General features: G+C 42.6%; 3 protein-coding genes across 5 annotated transcripts; all 3 read right to left on the bottom strand.

Moving 5' to 3' along the window:
- Positions 1-224: 224 nt before the first annotated feature.
- Positions 225-4,412, bottom strand: LOC136441283 (chondroitin proteoglycan 2-like). The gene is made up of 10 exons (XM_066437520.1): positions 4,252-4,412; positions 3,761-3,961; positions 3,355-3,564; positions 3,065-3,140; positions 2,675-2,853; positions 2,262-2,471; positions 1,815-1,920; positions 1,419-1,597; positions 871-1,071; positions 225-518 (listed from the first exon to the last, which is right to left on the bottom strand). The coding sequence occupies exons 1-10, from the start codon at positions 4,324-4,326 to the stop codon at positions 504-506; spliced, it is 1,452 nt and encodes a 483-aa protein (XP_066293617.1). The 5' UTR covers positions 4,327-4,412; the 3' UTR covers positions 225-503.
- Positions 4,413-5,482: 1,070 nt separating this feature from the next.
- On the bottom strand, positions 5,483-8,628 carry LOC136441665 (uncharacterized). Its single transcript, XM_066438133.1, has 4 exons — positions 8,305-8,628; positions 7,560-7,698; positions 7,038-7,171; positions 5,483-6,721 (listed from the first exon to the last, which is right to left on the bottom strand). Exons 1-4 carry the CDS (start codon positions 8,502-8,504, stop codon positions 5,878-5,880), a joined length of 1,317 nt encoding a protein of 438 aa, XP_066294230.1. The 5' UTR covers positions 8,505-8,628; the 3' UTR covers positions 5,483-5,877.
- A 4,573-nt stretch (positions 8,629-13,201) lies between these two features.
- LOC136439976 (WD repeat, SAM and U-box domain-containing protein 1-like) lies at positions 13,202-23,470 on the bottom strand. 3 transcript variants are annotated; one of them, XM_066435736.1, is made up of 13 exons: positions 23,372-23,470; positions 21,975-22,351; positions 21,309-21,518; positions 20,663-20,695; positions 19,311-19,516; positions 19,048-19,149; positions 18,648-18,741; positions 18,235-18,268; positions 17,293-17,333; positions 16,877-16,992; positions 16,264-16,512; positions 15,785-16,012; positions 13,202-15,084 (listed from the first exon to the last, which is right to left on the bottom strand). In XM_066435736.1, exons 2-13 carry the CDS (start codon positions 22,160-22,162, stop codon positions 14,852-14,854), a joined length of 1,734 nt encoding a protein of 577 aa, XP_066291833.1. In that variant the 5' UTR covers positions 22,163-22,351; positions 23,372-23,470; the 3' UTR covers positions 13,202-14,851. The 3 variants fall into 3 exon arrangements, with proteins under 3 accessions (XP_066291833.1, XP_066291916.1, XP_066292001.1); XM_066435819.1 differs by having other exon boundaries at positions 13,202-15,081; XM_066435904.1 differs by lacking the exon at positions 20,663-20,695.
- Between the last annotated feature and the right edge of the window lie 1,292 nt (positions 23,471-24,762).

The raw sequence follows: 24,762 nt of genomic DNA, 5'->3' as shown, positions 1-24,762 counted from the left end.
TTGTTACTGACTGACTTATTCTTTTTATGAGTCTCCTTACGATACAGCTTCTGGACCTCAGGCAAGGGTGTTATGTTTCCACTAGTGTAGATTTTAATGATTACCGTAGGTTTTCAAGGAGAGGGAGCAACAGCCGTCTGATAGTTTTATAACCATGTGAATGACATCTTTACTCCATTTACACTTAATTAATTTCCCACAAACAGTCACAAAACAATGTGATATATGTCTCAAACTTTCTTTATTGCAAAATAGTGTAAAAGCTTACAAACGAAGGGAAGTCTCTGCTGTACACCATAATTTACATGTTGTACAAAATGTAGATGTCTATGACATCCAGACCGACCAGCGGTCCATAATAACTTTATAGCTATGAAACACGATACAAGGCTTTGTCACGTTGCATTTGCATACTTAGAATCTCTTGACAAACGACAGGATCTTGCCGATTACTGGAACGCTGGCTTTGGGCTCCCTGGTTGTTTCAGGTGTCTTCCTGGCATCTACTCTCTTTTGTACTGAAAAAGGAAGAGATAATACTAGTAAGTGGATATTTCCTTCAACAATTTTTCCTGTCAGAAAGTCATACCCAGTGAAATATCAAATATCGAACCTACTAAATTATGCTACAAGGGTAATAGAGGCTAAGACTACATGAACATGTGTAGATATTCTGATTTTTGCTATATTTTGGTTCCGTCAGAAACAAAGATATTAAGTCCTATTGTGTGATTGCAAATTTGCATTCAGGTTATAAACTTATCAAAATGCGTTTCTTGAGTCAAAGTAGACTATTAATTTCTATATTTCGGAGTACGACAGCGACATATTGTTTAAAATAATAGTCTGGAAATTAACATTTAAACCTACCCCACATGGAGCCATGACGGCTGTCGGCCAGTTACAGATCATCAGCTCGGCGTCATAGACGAGTCCTCCCGCGGGACAGTCGCGATGACTCGGTTCAGCATGGCCGGCCACGCACTGGTAGAACTTAGCACAGTTGTCAGGGTCGGTGTAGCTGCCGGGGGCCTTGTCCGCGCACGTGAAGGGTGGGGGTGTCATCTCCGTCTGTGAAAGTAGGTTCTTCAGTAAGTATCTTTCTCTTGCAACTTCTAGTTTTGTTTTATCAAGGAGCCTTGGCATGGATTTTAAAACCCATTGGTTTTATGTTTGAATAGGTTACATTACAAATATTACAATGAAAGACAGGCATACCTGAGCCATTGATTATTGAGGAATTCAAGGTGAAATACAGTATTGCATTTTTCTTACAGAACATTATATTAACTTATTATGTTCGGCAAAGGCAGTATATAATGTCATTTGTTTGAGGTACATGTTATGTAGCTGGCTGGTTGCACTAAAGCCTTACGAGTCAACGATGCCTGGGTTATTCCAACTGCAATGTAACTCACCCCGCATGGTGGCGCCACGTTCTCGGGCCAGTCGCAGATCTGGTCTTCCTCGTCAAAGACGGTTCCTCCCGGTGCGCATGGGCGGTGGTACAGGGGGTGGCCCACCACGCACTGGTAGTACATGGAGCAGTCGGCAGGGTCGGAGTACAGGCCCTCGGCTCTCCCGTCACAGCTGAAAACTGGTGAGAACAATTAAAATCAGTAAGGTTTTAGCAGCTCGACTATGTTGAGATCTATATATGAGTGAAGATACTTTTGGATGCGGTTGGCCTTGGGCCCTGAGAGGCATACGTGTACTTAATGACATTTACAGTTTCCAGTTCAAAGTTTAGAATCCAGTCTTTACAATCATTTGTATTCTTAGAAAAAAGAATAAAACCTTTATCATAAGCTTACCTTCGACGGTTTCGTCGGTATTCTCGTCCCCAGAACCTGCGTCTTCCATCTCGTTTCCAGAGTCTGCCATGACGTCATCGTCCACATCGCGGGCTTCAAGTTTCGTCTGTTAGGATCAAAGAAAATACTGTTCAGTCATCAGTGACTTATCGCCGTCTCGCAATGTTTGTTGCTTTAATTTTTTGTCATGCACGAATTTTCAAGTTGATAGCGGGGACATGATCAACAAAAGACGCTAGCATATCGTGTTAGCCTGAGTGCCAGCCTTTTTAGCTTCCGTACGCTACCCAAGCTCCGCTCCTCGCCGGCAGCGGAGCTTGGGTAGCGCAGCGGAGCTAGGGTAGCGGACGGAAGCTAAAAAGGCTGGCACTCAGGCTAATATCGTGTTGCATAAAAAGATGAATTATAGCCAATAAGTCCAAACGACATCTGTTTAGATAGCCTTACCCCGCATGTGCCGACTACGTTGTACGGCCAGTCGCAGACTCCCAGCTCGCTGTTGAAGACGAGTCCCTCGGGCGCACAGGGCCGGTTGTAGGCGGGATGTCCGACCACACACTCCCAGTACATACTGCAGTTCACCAGGTCTGCGTACAGACCGGGGGCCTTGTCCTCACACGTGAAGGGCTCGGGTGCCTCCGTAACCATCCGCTGGGTCTGGACAGTCAAACGAAAGTAGCACTTAAGCACACATTTCTTCTTTTAACCTTCTCCCTGCTGCCTAACTTTGTAACCAATAGGGAATTGGGTGCCAAACGGCTACTTGAGGGTACTAAAGGTTAAGCATAAAGGTAACGTGCTCAAGGACGTTTTGAATCTAGAACAGCATTGGGAAACAGGCACTTGTAAGACATTCTTACCCCGCACGGCGGCGCTACGTTCTCGGGCCAGTCACACATCTGGTCTTGTTCGTCGAACACGGGTCCTCCGGGCGCGCATGCGCGGTGGTACACGGGATGGCCCAGCACACACTCGTAGTACATGGAGCAATTCTTAGGGTCAGTGTAGAGTCCTTCCTCTTTTCCTTCGCAACTGAAAACTGTGGAAGAAAATGTTAGTCAGCTAGCGTCGTAGGAACACTTGCTCAGCCCTTCTGTGCTATCAAAGATACACGTTTTCTATTTCGGCATGTCACTTAAGCGTACGTATTCAACATCCAAAAATAGTCTAACCACTATGAAATTTGTCACAGCCTAATGAATGAATGCGGAAAAAACTGGATTTAGAGTTATGAGGACGGTCCGCAATACCTTCAGTCACAGTCTCGTCTGTGCTCTCGTCCCCAGAATCCTCAGTAACATCACGACGGGAACGTGAAGACCTCGTCTGCGGAGAGAATGATCGAAAGACTCGTTTAAAAAGGATGAAATACTTAGTAATATAACTCAAAAGTTTAAGAAAGCGGTGGTCTTCCAAGATTTTGTTCAACCCATATCGAAATATAGAACGGGTGAGTAGAAATACTGAATAAGCTCAATCACATAACGTCCAGGGCAGGTATGGCTTTCATGGCTCTTATTCGGTCTAGAAGAACACTTACCCCGCATGTGCCGCCGACGTTGTACGGCCAGTCGCAGACCCCCAGCTCGCTGTTGAAGACGAGTCCCTCGGGCGCACAGGGCCGGTTGTAGGCGGGATGTCCGACCACACACTCCCAGTACATGCTGCAGTTCACCAGGTCTGCGTACAGACCGGGGGCCTTGTCCTCACACGTGAAGGGCTCGGGCGCCTCCGTAACCATCCGCTGGGTCTGGACATTAAACGAAAGTAGTACTTTAACACATGTTTCTTCTTTTAACCTTCTGTCTGCTGCCTTACTTTGTAACCAATAGGGAATAGGGTGCCAAACGGATACTTCAGAGTGCTTGTATATGTAACGAGTTCAATTAAGGAAGTTTTGAATCTAGAACAGCACTGGGAAACAGGTATTTGCATGACTTTCTTACCCCGCATGGCGGCGCCACGTTCTCAGGCCAGTCACACATCTGGTCTTGTTCGTCGAACACGGGTCCTCCGGGCGCGCATGCGCGGTGGTACACGGGATGTCCCAGCACACACTCGTAGTACATGGAGCAGTTCTTAGCGTCAGTGTACAGCCCTGGTGACCTGCCCTCACAGCTGAACGCCTCTTCGGAACTTTGTCCAGCCTAGGTTTTCAAACAAAAAAAATGATAACGTTTGTCAGAATTGTCGGTAAAATAGGGGCCTTCTCGGCTATGTTTCGTCCCAGCGGTACACTTTTGGGTAAATACCAACAAAAGGTCCTTACAGTCACAGTGTAACAGGTTGTCACAAAGAATGGCAACATCGCTGGACGACAACTTTACACAATGAACTAGACAGAACGACATGTTGGTGGTAGATTCTAAACCACCTGTCTTCATTACTAGTGTGGCACACATTCGATTGCAACGGAGAAAATTTATCGTATCCTTACCTGTCGTTTGGAGATCGGGGTTGAGACGGCAAAGCCGACGATGCAAAAGAAAACGATTTCCCTGAAGAACATCATGGTTGCGGCGGTGATTTCTCGAACGACTCAGTCTTCTTCCTCCTGATCCTCTTGTGTCTTGTTCGTCTCTCCAGTTGGAGCTATACCCCTGACCAGCGGGCTTCATCATTTATACCCGAGACTTCCTGTTGTTTTGATCGGTTTCTTGACAGATTCTTCGCGTCACTAGCGCCCGTCTTGCTTGTTGAGTGGAGAAAAATGACACACAAGACGTCAGACCACCACAGCCGACGTAAAGGAAGTCTGCTAATAAAGATAACCATCGACAAAAACTTCCTCCGCTGTTCTGGACTTCAGGCTACTTCCTGTCCGTACGGGGCATGCGCAGGGGGAGTTTCTCCCATTCACATTTATCGTCTTATTGTCTGCTAGCCCACGATAGGAATCTTAAGATTGCACACACAGTGACAAACAAACAAAGTAGTGACGTATGTTTGCCTCTCACCTGTCGGCATGTTTGTCGGCGGTGAACACAGTATTGTTCTTAGCGTTAACAATTACGAGGTCATTAAACATCCCTCTCATAAACATATCCTGAACTATGCGCCAACACGAACTTTCTGTCTGTATAAGTTTAAACAATTCTGATATCCGTTATACAATAACCGATGATTTCAATTCACGTGGGCAACGTAAACGTTCAATTGTTGACAGTTTACCAACTACGCAACACTCATTGCTTGACTTGACTCATTAAATTAAGAAGTTCAGGCAACGTAAGGTCTTAGCTCGTATGTCCTTATAGTAAACGCCGGAATTCTTAACTCATTGGGCCCTGATACACAAACGCAGCATATTTTGCCGGCATTTTTAAGTGTTCGGCAAACAGATTTATGGGTTTATAATGTTGATAAATACGCAAAGGTCACACGTATCGCCGTGCGTCACTGGGACTGTACAAACAACCCACCACCGTAGGAATCCAGAAGTTATTGTTTTCATGCAGTAGATGGCGTCACATTAGCTGTGTAGATATTGTGTCCCTGCGTACATAGCAAATTAGCAATGGTAGAACATAACACGTACAGTAGACGGTCAATAGCTTTTCTCGGAAGGTAGATCGTAATAGTGGAATTTAGTATTGTACCAATTAAGTCAAATGGAATGAATGAATGAATGGTTTATGTGTATTTCACCAGAAACTGCGATCACAGTTGCCGACTTAATCACATTTTTCTTTCAAATCTTTATTAAGATTATTGAAATACAATTAGTACCATACTAATTCAAACACCCACTATACGACACAATACGTATACACAAATTATACATTAAAAGTAGGCGTGCTATATATATTTAGATAAAGCATAAAATGTAGGAATATTAGTACAGATCCGACCTAGCCTATCTATAATCTAGATTTTATAGTTATGAAATCTCTTATCACCATGTAATTCTATCAACATAGCATTAAATTGCGCTATCATCTAGCAGTGTGAATCTCGTGCTCTTTGCATGATGTGACAAAAGGTTACTGATTTATTGTGAATGTATATAGATTACCGACAGTACAATTGTGTTCAGTGTATGATATTCAGCTGGCTCGAGACTTTACAGAGCAGACTTATGTTTTTTTATTCTTTGAAGAGGAACCCTTTCAAATGATTCCGGCCCTGTTATCTTATATGCCGCATTTCTAAACCCGACCGGATCTACAAACATTTGAAAAAATGAGTGCGTAGCCATCATCTGGCAAGTTTGGGGGACCGGCTTGCATGTAGCCGCCATTGCTAACTCACTGAGATAGTCGGTATATAGAGGCTCTATAGTGTGGGCGTGGTGTGGCGGCAGACCTGCCTCCAAACGGCTCTTAAAGTCTTCCTCAACTTCTTCATCCATGGCTGCCTTAGAAGGGAGACTCAGTCTACCACTCAACACCCCTAAAGCAAACTTAACCTGGACTTCAAACAAAGGGAACGTTAGAGACAGGTGTACGATTCCTATAAACGACATAGTAGGGTATGTTGTGTTGATGACATGTTTGTACAGGGGGAAAGCTCTGCCCCTGTGGACTGTGATGCCACAGTCGGGAGTTATGAAGGGGAAGCTGAGGCTATAACCTGTACAATAGACGATGTCGTCTGCGTGAAACTCTTGCCCATCCAGAAACCTGACGATATTTGGACCTATGATACTCTCTACTCTCTTAGCCTGGGTGACGTTAGGAGGGAGCCTCCGTAGTTTCATGAAGGGTGGGTTGGAATGACTGATGACGACACGTTCGGCCACCTCAGCGATCTGCACACACAGGTCGATGCCTGAGGCCGAGGCCCCGATGATGACGACGCTTCTCCCGCGGAACGGCTCGGGGACTCTGTAGTCATGACTGTGCAGCGTCCTGCCCTGGAACCGGTCTGTACCGGGGAGGACTGGAACATACGGGACGGAATACCGCCTGCAGATAGGGGGGGGGGGGGGGGGGGGGTGAAATGAGATGTTGGTCCGCATACGAGCTACAAGGGCAAAGTGCGCTTGACAACATTATAACGTTGGCGCGATGTTATGAAGTTATCTCTTTGCATGCCTACAGCGTTTCAATGATATTTCCTATATGGAATAAGCTTTTTTATGCGATTTTTAGATATAAACTCTTCCATTCTTCTCTCTCTCTCTCTCTCTCCCCCTCTCTCTCTCTCTCTTTCTCTCTCACTCCTCTTTTTCCCCTCTCTCCCACCTCTCTCCCCTCTCTGTCCCCAGTGGTCCTGACGTACCCAGTACAAACCATGACCGCATCAAACAGTTCGGTGCTCTGTTTGTCTGGAGCCGTGACGTCAGAGAGCGTGACCCGCCATCTTACGGTACCATGGTAGTGAACAGGTGTCACTGCTTCAACTCTGGTCAGGAACTGGGTAACAGAACGGTTGATTTGAGTACATACTACTTTCTAAAACATTTCCAGAATTCCTTCCCCCTCAGATTCGAATTCGTTATTACCGGCAAAAAGGATAAGATTAGCTCTTCAAAGAATGAATGAGCATTTCTATAAGTTATTAGCCTGGGTGCCATCTTATTTCTACCGGGGCTCCTACATTCGCTACCCTAGCCTACCCTGGGTGCCATCCTATTTCTACCGGGGCTCCTACAATCGCTACCCTAGCGAATGTAGGAGCCCCGGTAGAAGTAGGATGGCACCCAGGCTAACAAGTTATGTATTCGTTTGCAATGTCCACCACTAAATGTCTGCATGTATTACGCTATGTCTCGTCTTCCCCCACCGATTGCGACAAGAATACCTGAATATACTTGTTTAGTCCAAAGTGCGCCCCATAGCCCTCCAGGTACTGCAGCACCTCCTGGCGAGAGAGGTAAGATTGCAGGCTGCTGTCGAACGGAAAGTCCGAAAAGGCCATCGATTCCTTGGGAATATTCGTCCTTTTGAAGGGGAAAAATGACCAATTAAACTGTGTTTTTTTTTAAACACACGGCAGATACCTTAGTAGACAAACTAGCTGGTCGACGACAATATTCTGGTTATTAAAGTTAGAGTTGTGTATTAGAGTTGGCATCTTCACCTAAGAACTAACCAAGCAAACGTAGCAGCCGGGCTTGTTTTGAGCGTATTTGGTGGTATTTTCTATGTTTTTCTGGATGTGCGCGCTTTTTACAGATACCTGACTGACACTGACTGTAAAAAGCGCGCCCGTCCAGGAAAAAAGGACAACCACCAAGATACGCTCAAAACAATCCCGACCGCTACATCTGCTTGGAGATTGCATGAAACGTGGAAGTTTCTTTCACGTCACAGAAAAGAAAGATAAAAATGATGATGATGACAAATGTTCAATTATTCAAGTCTAAGCTGATGCCCAAAATGTTAGACTATCATATATTATGTATTATATACATAATATATTATGTATAATTCGTGTACACACATGAGTTGAACCAGCCTATGAACTTTGAACCACGAGTTATAAGCTATGAAACAGCCACAGTCAATTCACTAAGTATAGTTGCAAATCGTTCAAGTCTTCGAACCTTAGGTTTGTGTACATGCTTGAGTGTACAGGAAGCCCGTGGCGGTCCGTCCCAGTCCTGTCTGTGTACACCCAGGTCCCGCCCACAGCCGCGGTCTGTTCGTACACGGTCGGCAGGTAGCGATCGGGGTCGGCCGACAGATAGCGAGCCGCGCACAGGCCGTTTGCACCCGCCCCGATCACGGCCACACGAAGCACCATTCTTGCGGGACCAGATCCAGCTCACCAATACTATAGTATTGCTACGTCTTATGTCGGTCCTAACTTTAGAGAGTTTCTGCAGCAGTAGAGGCCTACTAAGGGGTGGCTGTGGGTGGACCTTGGACTATTTGCACCGGAAGTAGAATAGTCAAGGCCGAGGGTTCACCGTGGCGTAAATGCTATCGTGTGACAGCATTGTGCCATAATGCCCAGTATACAAGGTGCAGAAGGGGTTCCGTTTTGAACCGCGCTGAAGCAGGGGTTCAATTTTGAACCGATGAGACAGGCCTCAATTTTAAACCGCTGAAACAGGGGTTCAATTTTAAAGTTTCCTGTTTCAGGGGTTCAAAATTGAAGCCCAGGGTGTTTCAGGGGTTCAAAATTATAGCCCTGTTTCAGAAGTTCAAAATTGAACTCCTGTTTCAGGGGTTCAAAATTTAACTCCTGTTTCAGGCGTTCAAAATTGAAGCCCTATTTCAGGGGTTCAAAATTGAAGCCCTGTTTCAGGGATTCAAAATTGAAGCCCTATTTCAGGGGTTCAAAATTGAACAATAAGTACAGCTGCTGACCAATTGCCTTCAAGATGACAGAAGGAAGGCGGCAAACCATTCTATCGTTGATGTTAAGACGACATGCGCGAGTAGAAAGAGGATGTTAAATCGACCACAGTACAAAGTGTATGGCAGGTGGTCTTTATCGGGCTCAATGTAGGATTTAACTTAACCTTTGGTTTGCGAGTTGTAATTTTGTATCGTGCGCTTAAGTAGTCTAGACAGGCCACACCTTACATCCACCAGTCTGGAGCAGAACGTACGTACTTCAGCGGAGGAAGGCATTTTAAGTCATTTGTGCGTTTGCTCCCGGACTGCGTTGAAGGCTTCGTCTTTCTCGTCACTGAACAACAGCTTGAGAAAATCCAAAACGTTCAACCGGTACCGATACACTGCCGTTCATTTTCACATTTCCGGTGAACGGAACTCCAACACAGAACATCTCAGGAGAGGAAAAACTCCGACAGACAGGTGGGTCTATCTTTGATTTGGTGATATAATTTCATGTATTGTTCCGTCAAAAGGAACGAGTGAACAAAAACAAACAAATCAAGCAACAACAAACAAACAAACAAACAGGCCTGTATGGGATAGCACAGAAGCCAGTCAAGTTCGCTGGTACCAACTGCTCGGATGGTTAACCCAGGAAGCCCCACTAATCAAGGACAACTAGTAACGTTAAATCAGGGGGGAAATGACTATGGTTGACTTTGTTCAGGTCGAGATCAGGCGCCAACAGGAGAACATCTGCTACTGTTAGGTTCGTACTGTGGTTGTTGACCGATCTAGAGTCAACGCTTACTAGTACAATGTTGACCTGCAAGCGAACCTCGTGGGGGACTTCCTGCGCAGAACAACAAAGATCAAATGATGTAGATTTACAAATTAAATGCTATAGATGCGATTAACACTGTCTCTTTATTACGATTTGGTCGGCCCCTAGCCTCGTGTAGCACATACTTTGCAAGGCACCGTTTGGTGTAGAATATCAAGCCATTCGAAGTAGTGATAGGATGGGGAAAACGACCTGAACGGTTCGTAGCTGCATGTACACATGTATTTGTCTCAGCGATAAGTCGTCTTTACAACGCGGTATACATAGGCTCGGCGGTTGCTATGAACAGAAGCGTTTGAAAGCAGCACGGTTTTAATCTGCTCTTCAGTAGATCAGGATGGGGACAGCGAGATTTCTTTTATTGTTTTCTCTGCTCTCGAGGGTAGGAACATAGAGGTGTGAGATAATTGCCCTCATTGATATACCCTCCTCTCTCCCTGTATTCATGTGTGTGCGTGTGTGTCACAGTGTGTGTGTGTGCGTGTGTGTGTGTGTGTGTGTACACAGTGTGAGTGTGCGCTCGCATGCGCTTGCGTGTGGTAACAATCGAATACAATTATTTTTGCTTTTCACAACAGAGAAAAACGTCCGACAAGGTGAAGATTGCACTGGTTCTCTTCATCATCATCGGACAGACCACCGCCTGTAGCAGCCGCTGTTTCCCATCTTGCAACCTTGTAAAGAGAGGCCTCAGCAGCGTTCCTCAAGATCTACCTGCAAATATCACTAATCTTGACATATCTTATAATATCATCACATCCCTTAGAAAGTCAGATTTCTCAAAGTACAGAGGCTTGAAAACACTTGTTATGTCCTCCACTAATATAAGTAACATTCCATCCGACACATTCTCAAATCTACCACAGCTGATGGTTTTGTTCCTGATCCATAACCAGATAACTAACATTCGGCCTGGCACACTTTTAAATCTAACAAAGCTCATGTATTTAGACCTATCTTTCAACCGCATACATAGCATTCAGTCTGGCACATTTCTAAATCTAACAGAGCTCATGTATTTAGACCTATCTTTCAACCGGATACATAGCCTTCTTCCCGATGCATTTTCAAATCTACCGCAGCTAAAAGCCTTGTTACTGAGCAATAACCAGATAACTAACATTCCATCTGGCACATTCTTAAACATTGCCCAGCTCCAGTATTTGCACCTTGGCTCCAACCAGATAACAAATATTGAGCCTGGGACTTTCTCAAATTTTTTCCCGAGCTCCAAACGTTGAAGATCAGCAATAACCAAATGGCAGTACTGCCAGCGTATAATGAGCTGTTGCTGATCTCCGATGTGCGTCTTTATGTCTTGTCTTTATTGAAGAAAATCCATTAGTGGGGTGCCCTAAGGCACACCACTAGTCTTCCTGGACTTCTTAACATCATACAATACAACATCAAAATGACAATACATGCATTGACGATAACAACATAACAACATTCAATATTTACATTAATTACAGATAGCTGATTACATGTCATTTAAAAAACTATCTAATTGAAATTGATTCAGGAATCTACTTAAAATTAGAGGTCCTTCCTTAATTGAGTAAAATCATTTGCGATACAATGCCATTTACTTATGAATCAGTTCTACACTTTATAACAAGTGCTCACAGATTCTGGCTTTAAAAGTACGAGCAGAAAGGGTGGTCTGTAGCTCTACCGGGAGCTGGTTCCACGTTGCGACAGCCCTGTACATAAAAGTCTTCTTTAATGCATTTGTCTTAGGTTTGTCTAGTCTAAAAGTTGGCTTTGAAGCAAATCGTGTTCTGTGCGTGTGCTGCTTGTTGACAGAAAGCAGTCTACTCGCAAGACACTCAGGTTCATTAGTGAAGACAATCCTTCTAAAAGTAGTCATAGTGTTCAATGATAGTCTAGTGTGTATAGGTTTCCACAGTGGTTTCAACTGAAGCAAACGTGAAGCCTTATTTTGCACTATTTGTAGGGACTTGATATTTCTCTTTGTGGTGCATGACCAGACAGGGCTACAGTAGTCCATGTATGTCAATGTCAGGCATTCAATCACCGTTTTGGCGTGGTAACAACCCTTGGCAGTGCGACTGTAGGATGGCTTCCTTCAGGCAACAGATGACCGGCAGTGTTTCGTTTGAAAACCAAATAACATGTGAACGGCCAAGTAATTTCCGGGGTCAAAGGCTCAAAGATATTGATTTTGAAGAACTAATCTGTGAAGAACCAAGTATTGTGAGATTTAGGGAGAGTAAAAGGGAGGCACGCCAAATAGTCTGTGAAGCTTCAGGTATCCCGCCACCAGATATCACAGTTATTCTCCCATCTGGACTGAATGCCACTGTTGAATCAGGTGGGAGGGTGACTGTGGACGTCAATGGTACAGCCGTAATAATTGTTACAACAGGAGATGATGGTGTGTACATCTGTGTTGCAGCAAGTCCTGTGGGCTCCATATCTGCCAGGTTGTCTGTTGGTGTCAAGACACCAACATTCATCTGCCTCCCAGCAGTGTTAACATCTATCCCATGTGATTATACTGAAAGCAATGCTGACTCAACAATCTATTCCCCGCCAATGTATTTTCTCATTAGCACTGTCGTCGGTACATTCAGTGGAACGTTTATATCTTGTGTTGCTATTACCCTTTGGCGCTTTAATATCAGCAACTTCAGCCAATGGCAACAATGGAGCGGTACCAGATGATGCAGGTGGGCAAGACATTGCCGTGTACGAGAACAATGATGAGATAACAATGTCTGCTGACTCTGTAGCCGGCCAAGACATTAACGTGTATGAGAATGATGATGAGGTAGCTGTATTTGCCAATTCTGTAGCTGGGCAAGACATTAACGTGTATGAGAATGATGAGGAGGAAGCAGTATTTGCTAATTCTGTAGCTGGGCAAGACATTAACGTGTATGAGAACGATAACGAGGAATCGATGACAATGTCTGCTGAATCTGTAGCCGGCCAAGAAGCGAACATGTATGAAAATGATGATGAGGAAGCGGTATTTGCTAATTCTGTGGCTGGGCAAGACATTAACGTGTATGACAATCATAAGGAGCAAGCGATGTCTACTGATTCTGTAGCTGGGCAAGGCATTGGCATTGCCGTGTATGAGAATGATGATGAGGTAGCTGCATTTGCTAATTCTGTGGCCGGGCAAGACATCGCCATGCATGAGAATGATCATGAGGTAGCAATATGAAACTTTGAAACTTTCATACTATTTTGGTGACCAACAGACACACAAACGCTGCCGAGAATATAACGTTCTGACAGAGGTAATCATAAAATGCAATAAGGAACACAAGCCCTTCAAGTTCAAGTAAACAATTGTATTCAATGAATTGTTAAGAAATTGATACAACTGTCTATTAACGAATTTTCATCATAGAGACTCCAGATCTGATGATCAATGAGATCTTTCAATATTTTTCATCTATTATAATCACAATAACAGAGGTTATAAATGTAAGGACTACATTGATAAAAAAGCAACGTACCAACAGAACAAAAACTGTTGGTGAAAAGTCTTATACATACAATTATTATCTACTGTGTAAATGTACAAGAATAATCTGAGCGCTAGCTTACAATGTAAAGATGCTCCACATATGAATTTTAATAGGCATGTCAAAGCTATCTACAAATAGTGATATATATACTAAATACAGCAATGTAATAAGTTTGATATCTGCACCCATGTATTTTTGGATATTTTTAGAACTAGAATTACATAATCACAATGGACCCTATGTCCTTGGTAACAGGTACTTTTTGAACTGTACAAAACAAAATTGGGATTGAGAAACATTTGAATATTTGAAACATGATAGCAAAGTGTTGGCTTTCCTATATATTGTTTTGGAGCATTAAAGCTGTTGTTTTAGAAATAAAATACGAATAAGACAGTTGTTTTGGAGTATTATAGTTGGAATGTACTGTATGTCATTGTATAGTAATGACTATAGTGACCACTCACAGGACTTGAATAAAGAAACTGGTCACAGTAGACACTATGGAGAAGTTTTGTCATGCCTGGGTCATTGAAGAAAATAAGGGACCACGAAAAAAGGCCAAGTGGTCCTTATGCTGAAATGGTCACCTGTACAGGTTTGATTGACTGTGTTTTCTCCACTTCTCCACAAAGGGCACAGGAATTCAAAATTTAATGGAATTATTCATGATCAGTTAGCAAACATCTTGCCTATGATGTTGTACACAGTCACAGGTACAGTCTTGGATGGCATGTCATCACAGACAGGTAAAATACCAGAACACACAAATTCTTGGGAACATTTCAACTGGCCTTTCCAGCATTTTTCCACCATCAAGTTACAGCGCAGACCAATACATATACACGATGCAGAAACATGAATCCAAAAAACAACTGTGATAGTCTATGTAACAAATTGTTGTGAAAGGTTGTTGGTGACATTGTTCCAATTAGCTTGCAAGGAACAAGAAAGTCAAAAGAATGAACATTCTGCAAATTTCAACTTATATTCAAGGCATTTTCACAATGTACAAATATACCAATATTTACAAATATTACAGATGGTTGATTTCCAGTGTCAAAAGAGGTGAAATGCTTTTTTCTGATTCTGTAGGAAATGTACGATAATATATTATAAACATATCTAATAATAGTATGTATATCTATGCCAGAACGTAAGCTCATTTGATTAGGTGAACATGATTTAACTCCCAACATTTGTTGCAATACTGTAAAAGAAGTCAAGGAAGGCCCATTAGCCAATAAAGAAGGACGACAAATAGACTGCTAAATTCTGGAGTCCCAAAAGTCACCTGCACAAAGTAGTAAGTCATTCGCATTGAAAACGTGATCAAAAGATCATTCAAACATACAGCAAGTGTTTCATTTGTTGTTTCATTGAAACAAATTCTTACTTTCATGATACATGTATCTATATCTATACATTTATTTAACCTTATCATACTGACTCCAGTCACTGACCACCAAAGTGCCTTTGTATCAGCATCTTCAACATTCTGTTTGGAGTGAGGTTCATGTTAGGGAGGAGAGCGTTAGTCATCGGACTTGTCATCTTCCCCTTCTGCAGCCACGACTCGATGGACTTGCGCTCGTACGTGTAGCCGTCGGAGGCGATGACAGGGTCCACCATAATCTCACGCGTGATTGGACACAGGTACTCGTCTGGGATCTTATCATCAGATGCTGCTGCAGGATAAAAACAAGTCACATTAGCTGGCAGAGTGTTCCTGTGGTTTAGTGTTGTTGACTTGGAATCTGAAGGTTCTGGGTTTGAATCCCAAGTAGGCACCGATGTTGTGCCCTTGGGAAAGGCACTTAACACCCATTCCGGGACTACTCGAGTGAAAATTATTACCTAGCTTCTGTTAGGGATGTCCTCTTACTTTTTCAAGTCTTAGATGGGGACCTGTGTTTGATTCTCCTTGAAAAGAGTAGTGGTCTATAAGAAGTGAGTTGATCAAATCTTACAGTCTGATCTTATGCAGCTTGTACTTACTGTACAAAACTGGTGCGCTATCCCTAAAGGTGGTTAACTGGTTAAAAGGCAAAATGCGGGTCGATCAAATCAAACGTCAGGGGGCAAATGAATTTGTTTCTTGGACAGCCTTATAGAATAAAATGGAATGCATCTTAACTTCACAGAGCAAAATAGTAAACAGTGACCTGCAAGTCCCCAAGGGGAAGGTAGTAGCTATATAAGGTTATATCACACTGTTATCTGTCAATCAAGAAAAACACTAATGACTATAAAGAGAAACTCAGTGTTTTCTCAATATGGCATTAAAATGGTGTAATCCATATCATCTAGCAAATTAATCAGATAAGTACCGGTAAGCCAGAATTAAATACTGCACAAAAGAACGTTTTGAACCATCAGTGGACCAACCTTGTGGCGTGGCTCCTTTTGAAGTAGTGACAGTTGGCCCAGTGGACTGTGCCATGTTGGCCATCAGGGAAGGGGCAAATGTACTGACGAGGTTTTGCATCAGTTGAGGGGGCAGCGCTGAGGCAAGTGCAACGAGGTTTGCCTGCGCCTGTCCTGATGTCGAGGAGGTCTCCGACTCTTGGAGAGACTTGATTCCTCTCAGGATCTTGTTCCTCTGTCCTAGCGCAGCTGTGTGGAAGGAAAATGGTGTAATTTTAGCATACAGACTTGTCTGTATACTTCAGCTTTGTTGTCTTTTTTCCTGAAGCTTTGTACATGAAATATTACATAAGCATAATGAGATGACTGATACAGCTACAATTATCATTAATATCACTCTATTATTCATATGTACATGTATATATTACACACTGACTCTTGTGAATACTGTATTGATGATTTGTGCATCCACTTTCAAAAGCAAGCACAAAACCTCCTACCTATTCCAAGATCCTTTGACAGTGTCTCATTGGTCAGCTGTTTCAGTTCATTCCCATCAATCTCATTTTCTCTGAATGTCTCTATGTTCTGTTCCAAGCCCTTTTCTCTCAGCCAATCGCACACTTCCTCTACAGACCAATCAGAGAGTGGTTTTCTTTTTGGTTGGGGTGGTTCTGTTGTCTCCTGTGCTGTGATTGGTGCTGCAGCATCTTGTACATCCACTAACTTTTCTGTCTTGCTGGCTCCATCTGAAAACATGTCAGTCATTTGAAATGTCTGCAGTCCTGGATTATTTTCAGTAAAGATGTGGAGCCTGCCGTATGAGGTGTATGCTAGTCTGTCATGCATCTGACATTTGATCATGTGTCTACTCTGTCTTCCTTTTAACCGACTAGAGGGCCCACATCAGTTGAACAAGTATCAATATACATGTATGACAAGGGACCACAGCTGATGATTGACAGCCATAATTACTGTACATCTTGAAATGTTCACGGTGGCTTTATTTTCACGGCCACTGATAATTCATGATACTGTACCGTGAATATTACAAAAACTTCCTTTCCCATTCTACCGTGAAATCATGTGCTCTCAAAAACAAAATTACAGTACCTTGTACAGGGATGACAGCCGGCCCGTCTGCCAGCCTCCATATCCTAACAGTCCTGTCCATGCAGCCTGTAGCTAGGTACATCCCATCCAGGGAGAAGGCAACTGTTGTCACACATCTGAAACACAGGTGGAATAAAAACAAGCTCTTACAGAAGGTTACACCAATTTCTTTCCTTGGTCTTTGTGCAATTTCCTAATTCAAAATGTAGCACCAGGCCAATATGAAAACGGAGGATTTGTAGGAAAACTTGTATCTCATCATATTCACCCCCTTATACTGTCTGCACCTCAGACAGATTTTCCCTCAGACCACCATGCAAGGGATTGTTTCTTGGTAAGGTATAGACGAATACATGTTTACGAATATCAAATACATAGTATACATGATATGGACATGTACAGTGGAGGGGACTAACCTGGGGTGACCGGTCAACATGTACAGCTTCTCTCCAGTTAACTGAATAACAAAAAAGTAGAAATAAAACCTTAAGAAACGTTCAGAGATAGAAAATAGACAACGGGAGATTACTGCCTCTAGACTACCTACTCAAGAACCACTGTTTCTATTTGTAACAAAGATAAAACAGACTTAAACTGTAACTTATGACAGGAAAATTTCTGCCACAAAATTGCAAATAGAGTTAAGCCATTACACGGCAAGGGTACCCATACAGTTTCTATTGATGTGCACTATATTTGTGTTGGTAAAAGATTTAGTATGGACTGATAGAAGATGAATATGGTCTGCTCCAAGTAAAGAGGTCATAAATCTATCCTCTGTCACACAGCAATCTAGGAATGCACTGAGATCTTCCTTAAAAATACTGTTATTAGGCTGTGTTAGTCAAGATTTACTATTGACTGCTTAAAGATGAATAAGGTCTGCTCTGATAAGTAAAGAGCCCATAAATTAAATCACATGTCACACAGCAATCTAGGAATGCACTGAGATCTTACTTAAAAATACTGTTATTAGGCTGTGTTAATCAAGATTTACTATCGACTGCTTAAAGATGAATAAGGTCTGCTCTAATAAGTAAAGAGCCCATAAATTAAATCACATGTCACACAGCAATCTGAGAATGCACTGTCCTCTAAAGATAGTTAGTAGGCATGGAGGATCTGAGTTGATTCACATGAGTTCTTTTCTTTGGACTGAAAGTTGACAAATGTTATGGATCTATGTGGGCAGCTGGTCACTATAGACAGCATTAATGCTTGTGTCAATGAGGAGAATTATCTAAGGGACCACCAAAAAGTGGTCACATTGGCCAGGTCGTCCTTATATAGAGGTAGTCATTTGTACAGGTTTGACTGTATCAATACTGGTAAATCACACAGACAGATGTGAAACTTACCGGGTTCCATACTATTGCTGCTCGGTCCACTGATCTAGAGGGTGAAGAGAAAGATGCTTAAGTTAGGATTTAACCTTTAGCACTCTAGCATAGCCATTTGGCACCCAATGCCCTATTGGTTACAGAGTTAGGCAGCAGGGAGAAAGGTTAAGAAATTGACAAGTTTGGTTTTTTCTATGCATGTGCTGCTAGTTTCTATGGCGAGGAAAGATCATACAAATTTCTATCATGCCTGCAATATACTAATGATGGTTGTGATTCTGATTTCTTTTTATTTGGAAGGCCTGCAAGTATAGGACTGGTACATGTATAGTAGAAACCAATACTACCTTTACTTTCCCCTGCACAGAACAAGACAAAATGATCAAACATCAGGTTCCACAGATGAATGATTTGCTGAAGAAGATAGTTACCCTGATGCCAGCCTCTTGCCATCTGGGGTGAAGGCACAGGCATTCACTGTCGCCGAGTGACCTTGAAGATTGACCCTTAACCTCATTTCATAACCTGGAAAAGGCAGAACAGAAAGAATCAGAAGATATGACATTCCTATGATGACATAATCATAAATACAAATCTTACTACTGCACTCACTTTAATAAAGAGAGAAAAAGAACCATCTTTTCCACGTAATGTTTACACGAAGTAGCGTACATGTACCTTGCAAATCATTGTCTTTGAATAACTTACCAGAAAGTATGATTCCAATATCCTGAAGATATTGAGAATGAAATATATTCTATGAAGTCAAATTCCTGTTGGGTATTCCTTGTAAAAACGACAGTAACATATCTACTCAACCTGTGTACCTACCTGGACTGACATGCACGTCCCATAACTTCACCAGCATGTCTGCACCGCAGGATGCCAGCATGAAGTACTGCATTCTGGGCTGGGTTTCTGGTATGGGATTGTCTGCAAGGATCAGTTCAAACACATTAAAAATGCCCCAACAAGTGGCAAGGCTTGTCAAGTGGAAATGTCTACATGTAGATCCTAATTAATAAGAAACAAGTACACAGACATTCATCGTGTTGATTAAAGAGTTTTGCAAGTAAAACATCTGACCAGCCCACCTGGGTTAGCCGACCCAAAGGTTGGGGAAAAGACACAGCAGGTAACCCCAAGGTCATGACCTTCTGCCAGGTAGTATAGGCACTTGTTGTTGCCATAGCGACCATCCCACAGCTTCATGTTGCCCTCCATGGATCCTGACAGCAGGAAGTTGCCATCCGGAGTGAATGCACAGGCACAGATGGAGGTGTCGTGGGCCTCTATAACACTGAGGGAACAAGAATGCAGCTTTTACAGGCAGTGACAACTTCTGCAATGGTCACACAACATAACTTCTTTACTTGTGATGAAAGTTCACAGCTTGTGATGTACATTTGTGATGTTTGGAAAAATATCAGAAGCCATAACATTATTATATCTCTAACTAAGAATGGAAACTATTATATCCTTAATTAAGAAGTAGACAGTTGGATTTTATTTTTCAACAGATCTACATATAAGGCTATAACAGAAAGGGACATTGAATTGGAGGTATAAGTCATGCACTTAAGGAATCAATGGTGTCATTGTAAAAGATTAAGTTCTCAACAGTCAGTTAGACTCTTTCTATTCTACAGTACAGGGAATCATGATGGACTTGGGAGCTGAAGGGACTAGATGGCTATGATTCAACATTCGGTTTTTAGTTTATCATCTTAAAAACATTGGCAGGACAGGTGCCATTCTGTGAGTTATGATACATTGCATACTGTATGAAGGAATGGGAAGGGGAGGAGGGAGACTATTCCGTACCAAAACTGTCAGAGTTTGAGCACCTTCTAAATGTGCACACTTGGTCACATGGATGAAAACAATTGTGAGCACCACAAGTGAAAACAAATTTGGTCAGAGAGCACTTATAAGCAACAGTATTGTACAGGCTACACTTGGTCGAAATGGAGGGATGTTGTGCAAAAATACCAGGGCTAAATTTCTACCTCTGCTGCTTGTGCACCCTCTTCTGTTGTTCTGTATTCTTTCATCATGTGGTTTTTGTCATGCTTCATTTCTTTACAAACTTGTGCAAACATTTTATAAGCATTGCATCATCCTTCATGTTCCATTGTGCTCTCTCTGAGGAAGCAGCAGTAGTCAGTAGCAAAGGGTTACATGACGAAATGCTCTCATCTCAAAGCAGATGTAGAAATGCAAAATCTACATGTTTTTCAAGCTCTGCGGAGTAACGTATAAATAATGTCCGCTGCTCTGTGGAGAGTTGAGAAACTTTACAATTTGTCTTTGCTTGAAAATTAGAAGTGCTCAAGCTCCTCCAGATTTGCTAATACATGTATATGTAGAATTGTACAAATGATCACAGGTTATGATGTTACAGAGAGGGGAGTACACTGAAGAAGTTAGTACTGCATGTACTCACACAGCAGGGCCATGGGGTCCCAAACCCTGTGGGCTGTACACAACACAAGGTCAGTCACTAACAACTAGCTGGGCTAGACTACTAAGGTGTGTTCTTTAGAAACATTACCTAAAAATGTCTCACAAATTTTCAATGAAGATCAGACTCCAATGACAAACTTACAACTTTCAGTCAATTATAACTATTGGACTACATTGAAAGTGTTATAAGAGTTAATAAGACACCATAAAAACTTATCAGGGCAAAATGAATATTTCTGGAAGAAGCTTTTGTATTTGAATCATTTTGTAGAGTAAAGGGATGTATAGTAAGAGGAAACTGTCATGGAGAAAGTAAGGGATACATGGTCCCCTGGAAAAGTATTTCCCAGGTAGGAAAATAGTCATCTCTTCCTACTCCTGGTTAGCATGGATGAGTGTTTGTGTGAAGAACAATAGCAATTTAAAAAGTTAAACAGGAGATTCCACATGGTCAACCCATAGAAACACAAATCTAAAACTGCCTACATGTATGTAGGAATAACCCATTTATACTATGACAGTTATATCACCAAACAGACTACTTGATGATGTACACTGTACAGTTCAGTACCTTGCCACCATGAAAAGCCCCCCTCACAAACTGTACTATCTGTGTGAGACCATACCTTAGCATCTCCTTTGTGTAGGCGTCCCATAAGACCAGAGTTCCGTCCACACTCCCAGCAACCAGAACGTTGGAGTCGGGAGAGAACGAGACTGTGCGCATCCCATTATTCCTGGGGTGGGCCAGGGTTGTCAGGCGCTGCCCAGACTTTGACCCCCACAGGTTAATGGTACCATCCGTACTGCATGTGGCCAGCTGGGTGCCAAAAGAGCTGTAGGAGGGAAAACATGTCGTTCTTCAGGCCTTACAAACTGCCTTTTATGCAGGGCGCAATAACATCTCAATTCTTTCAAATGGTGCTTAGCAATACCGTAAGTTCATCTATTGTTGCAGATTTCATGGTGCTTTAAATGATTCTGTAGCACAGTCAAACATGGGCAACCACCTGGCGCAGGCAACCACCTCCCGTCACAAGCCACATTAAAACACCATCCGATCAATTTTTACATAGTCTAGAACAACCACCTGTCCCCTGCAACCACTTTCCTTAGTCCCTTGAGTGGTTGCTTAATCCAGGATTGACTGTACATAGTGATACAACAGAAACGCATATTTGTAGTGGAAAGGTCACTGCAAAAAACGCAAAAAAAACACCACATGTATTTTCAAATTGACAGTACAATGACATTCAACTGCAAGTCAGCAAAATACTGTGGCAAAACGTTACCTAAAACAGCAGCAGTGCACAGGGTAGCTGTGTCCCAGCAGCGGGGAACACGGCAGTTCTGCCCACGTGCCCATCTCCCACAGCCGTACAGTCTTGTCTCCTGAACACGACGCCAGCACTGTGCTCGAGAACGTCACCCAGTTCACGTCGCTGGCGTGAGATGCGATGGTGTGCTCTAGAGTTGCCATGGCAACCAAACTGATGGCGTAACGGACACCTCGTCTGACTTCTGCTGTTTCGTTGAGGTCAAAGGAAATTTGTTTCACAATTTTAAGAATATAAACTATGTTTTCTGGTAAATTGTTTTTCTCGGGTGCTGATTTTTCTTACAACTCTCAAGTCGGTACTTGCATAAATGAATGATGGTTTGAAGGTTCCTGAAATAACAACAAAGCACATATGTCAAATGTCGAAGGCTATGAGATGCAGTGTCAAAGTTCAAACTCATCTATACTCCACACGCGCTAAACTCCAACAATTCTAGCTGAGTAACTTGTAGCAGGAAGAAAATGTGAGTTATGCAAACTGTACCTGCAGAATTTCAACTAAGATGAATGAGTTTCAGCTCTAGAATCAACAACAATACTCCAACTGAGCAGCTTGTGCCTGTAGTATTACTTAGGCAAGGAATTCATAGTTACCTGCACATTGCAAAAAATTAGATCTTTTTGCTGTGTTACAATTATTTGTCATCTTTAACTTACAATGCATTCAAACCTTTATGGTTAATTCATGACTAAATGCAGTGAAACTGACAATGCCATGTAATCTCACTCTAAATCTGTAACTAGGTCACCATCTCTACAGGGATTTGATGGTGTTTATCACAGGAAGATAATAAAGAGCATCGCCCAAATTTGCACTATTAATCCTAATATTCAAAAGGTCAAAACGTACACAAAACATGTTCAAACCGTTCTGTTATGTCTGATTTAGCAAAATGGACATTGACTTTTCCTGAATCACGCCAACATTTGCACCTCTAAAGTCGTTACTATTGCTAAAGTGTCAGCCAATATGTCATGATCAGTCTCATTTTAGTTTGCACTCTATTTACAGCAATTTTGCTCATGTTAAAAGTAAAATCAACAACATGATTCTGTTAAAAGGCTCTGTCGGCTTTATCATCCGTTCGTCCTTACTATCATACAATCGTATTGATGCCGTAATACTGATGCTCAACGTCAAGTACTATCACACGTAGTGATGATTTCGAGGGGATTTCGAAACCGGGTCAACAACAACGGAACAGAGGCCCTTCGGCACGCATTTAACAACTCTCAACGTACACATTAGGCCTCAAATAACACGTATTAGACACTCAACACTTATCCTCAAGCCTGGATGCTTCCTCAAGACATGACAACGTCCATAAACGACAAGAGACGAACATTTACCTGAAGTTGCCCTGCCCCTTTTACTCCCCAGCCGCCATCTTTAAGTTCTTGTCGTCAGCTGACCATGAGTCATGACGTAATCACACCTGTCACGTGACCCGTGTGTGCTCAGTTTGCACCTTTAATTACCTTCCCACCTTTGTAATCGCACTAATGTAAATTGTTCAAATGTGAGCCGGTGCTATGGCGATTAAACTACGTCACAGTAAAGGATTTATACAACTGGCAGCCACCATTGGCCGTGTAACCACTGACTCCAGTCTTGGATAGAAAATGACCTGTAGGTCGAAGTCGGAGAGGTCATTTCATACGGTACATGTGACCAGAGACCATTGGAAATGGACAATGAGCCGATGGAGAATGACCTACAGGTCCCTAATCTACCGTGAATATTGGAGGGCAGCTTGTTATTTAGAATGTACTTGTTTCTCAGCCAAAATATCACCAATCTACCATTGAACTTGAATACGAAGTTAGAGCTAGCAGTCGATTAACGCAACGTTGAATGATGGTAGTTAACTCGTAAGTGGAGCAAGCTCATCGCCATAACAAATGTGCAAAGAAAGGAAGCGAAACAATATCATATTTATAATTGCATGTACATGTGTAATATGATATGATATGACATAACACGATACAAAATTACTGCCGAATCCAAGCAGGTTTGTTCACGTCTCTTTACGTTAATTGCCCAAGGAATAAATTGTCCAGGCGAATACAAGAATAACCTCATTATCAAAATATAAACAAGTACACAAACAATCCGATAGTAAAGATCAATTACTAAGATTATTGATACAAAAGATAATGATCAATACCACGCAAACCGAACGTGCAAGTGTGGAGCCTTTTCTCACGTGCAACTGTGATTTTCGCTGAGCAGCATCACGTTATGTTACATTTTGTCAAGAGATAGAGCTATTTCATCTCGAGATGAGATCTATTGTTTCTTGTTTCTGCTAAGTACTAGTATTTTGATGTATTATGTAACGAGTTTCACCCCTGCCAACCAGCCCTTTACATTTCGCAACATCTTTTTTCCATTACACAGCGGACTTCCTTCGCACAGATTGCCTCCTCTGACCAGGTCCCTTTGTATAAGAGGAGCCTTTCAAAGAGAGTAGGTCCTTATCCACAACCGACACCGATCTCTTCACTTTGTTGTTACTCGTGGTGGGCGATGTGGAGGACCGCCGCCATGATGGGGTGCTCTTTACCGGCGCTGCTGGCTTTGAGCGTCCCGCGCGGCAGAAGATGAGCTGGATGAAGAGGAAGAACACCGACAGGAGGAGGACGAAGTGGATGGGAACGTAGGTGTGGGCACCCGGGTCGGGCAGGAGGTCCATGTTTGTCTGTGGAAAATTAAAGATCAGGGCTTTAAAATCAAAAGC

Source organism: Branchiostoma lanceolatum, chromosome 1, assembly GCF_035083965.1.
Source record: "Branchiostoma lanceolatum isolate klBraLanc5 chromosome 1, klBraLanc5.hap2, whole genome shotgun sequence".
NCBI lineage: Eukaryota > Metazoa > Chordata > Leptocardii > Amphioxiformes > Branchiostomatidae > Branchiostoma > Branchiostoma lanceolatum.
Note: the sequence above shows the minus strand (reverse complement) of the source record. Positions and strands in the feature narration are given on the sequence as shown.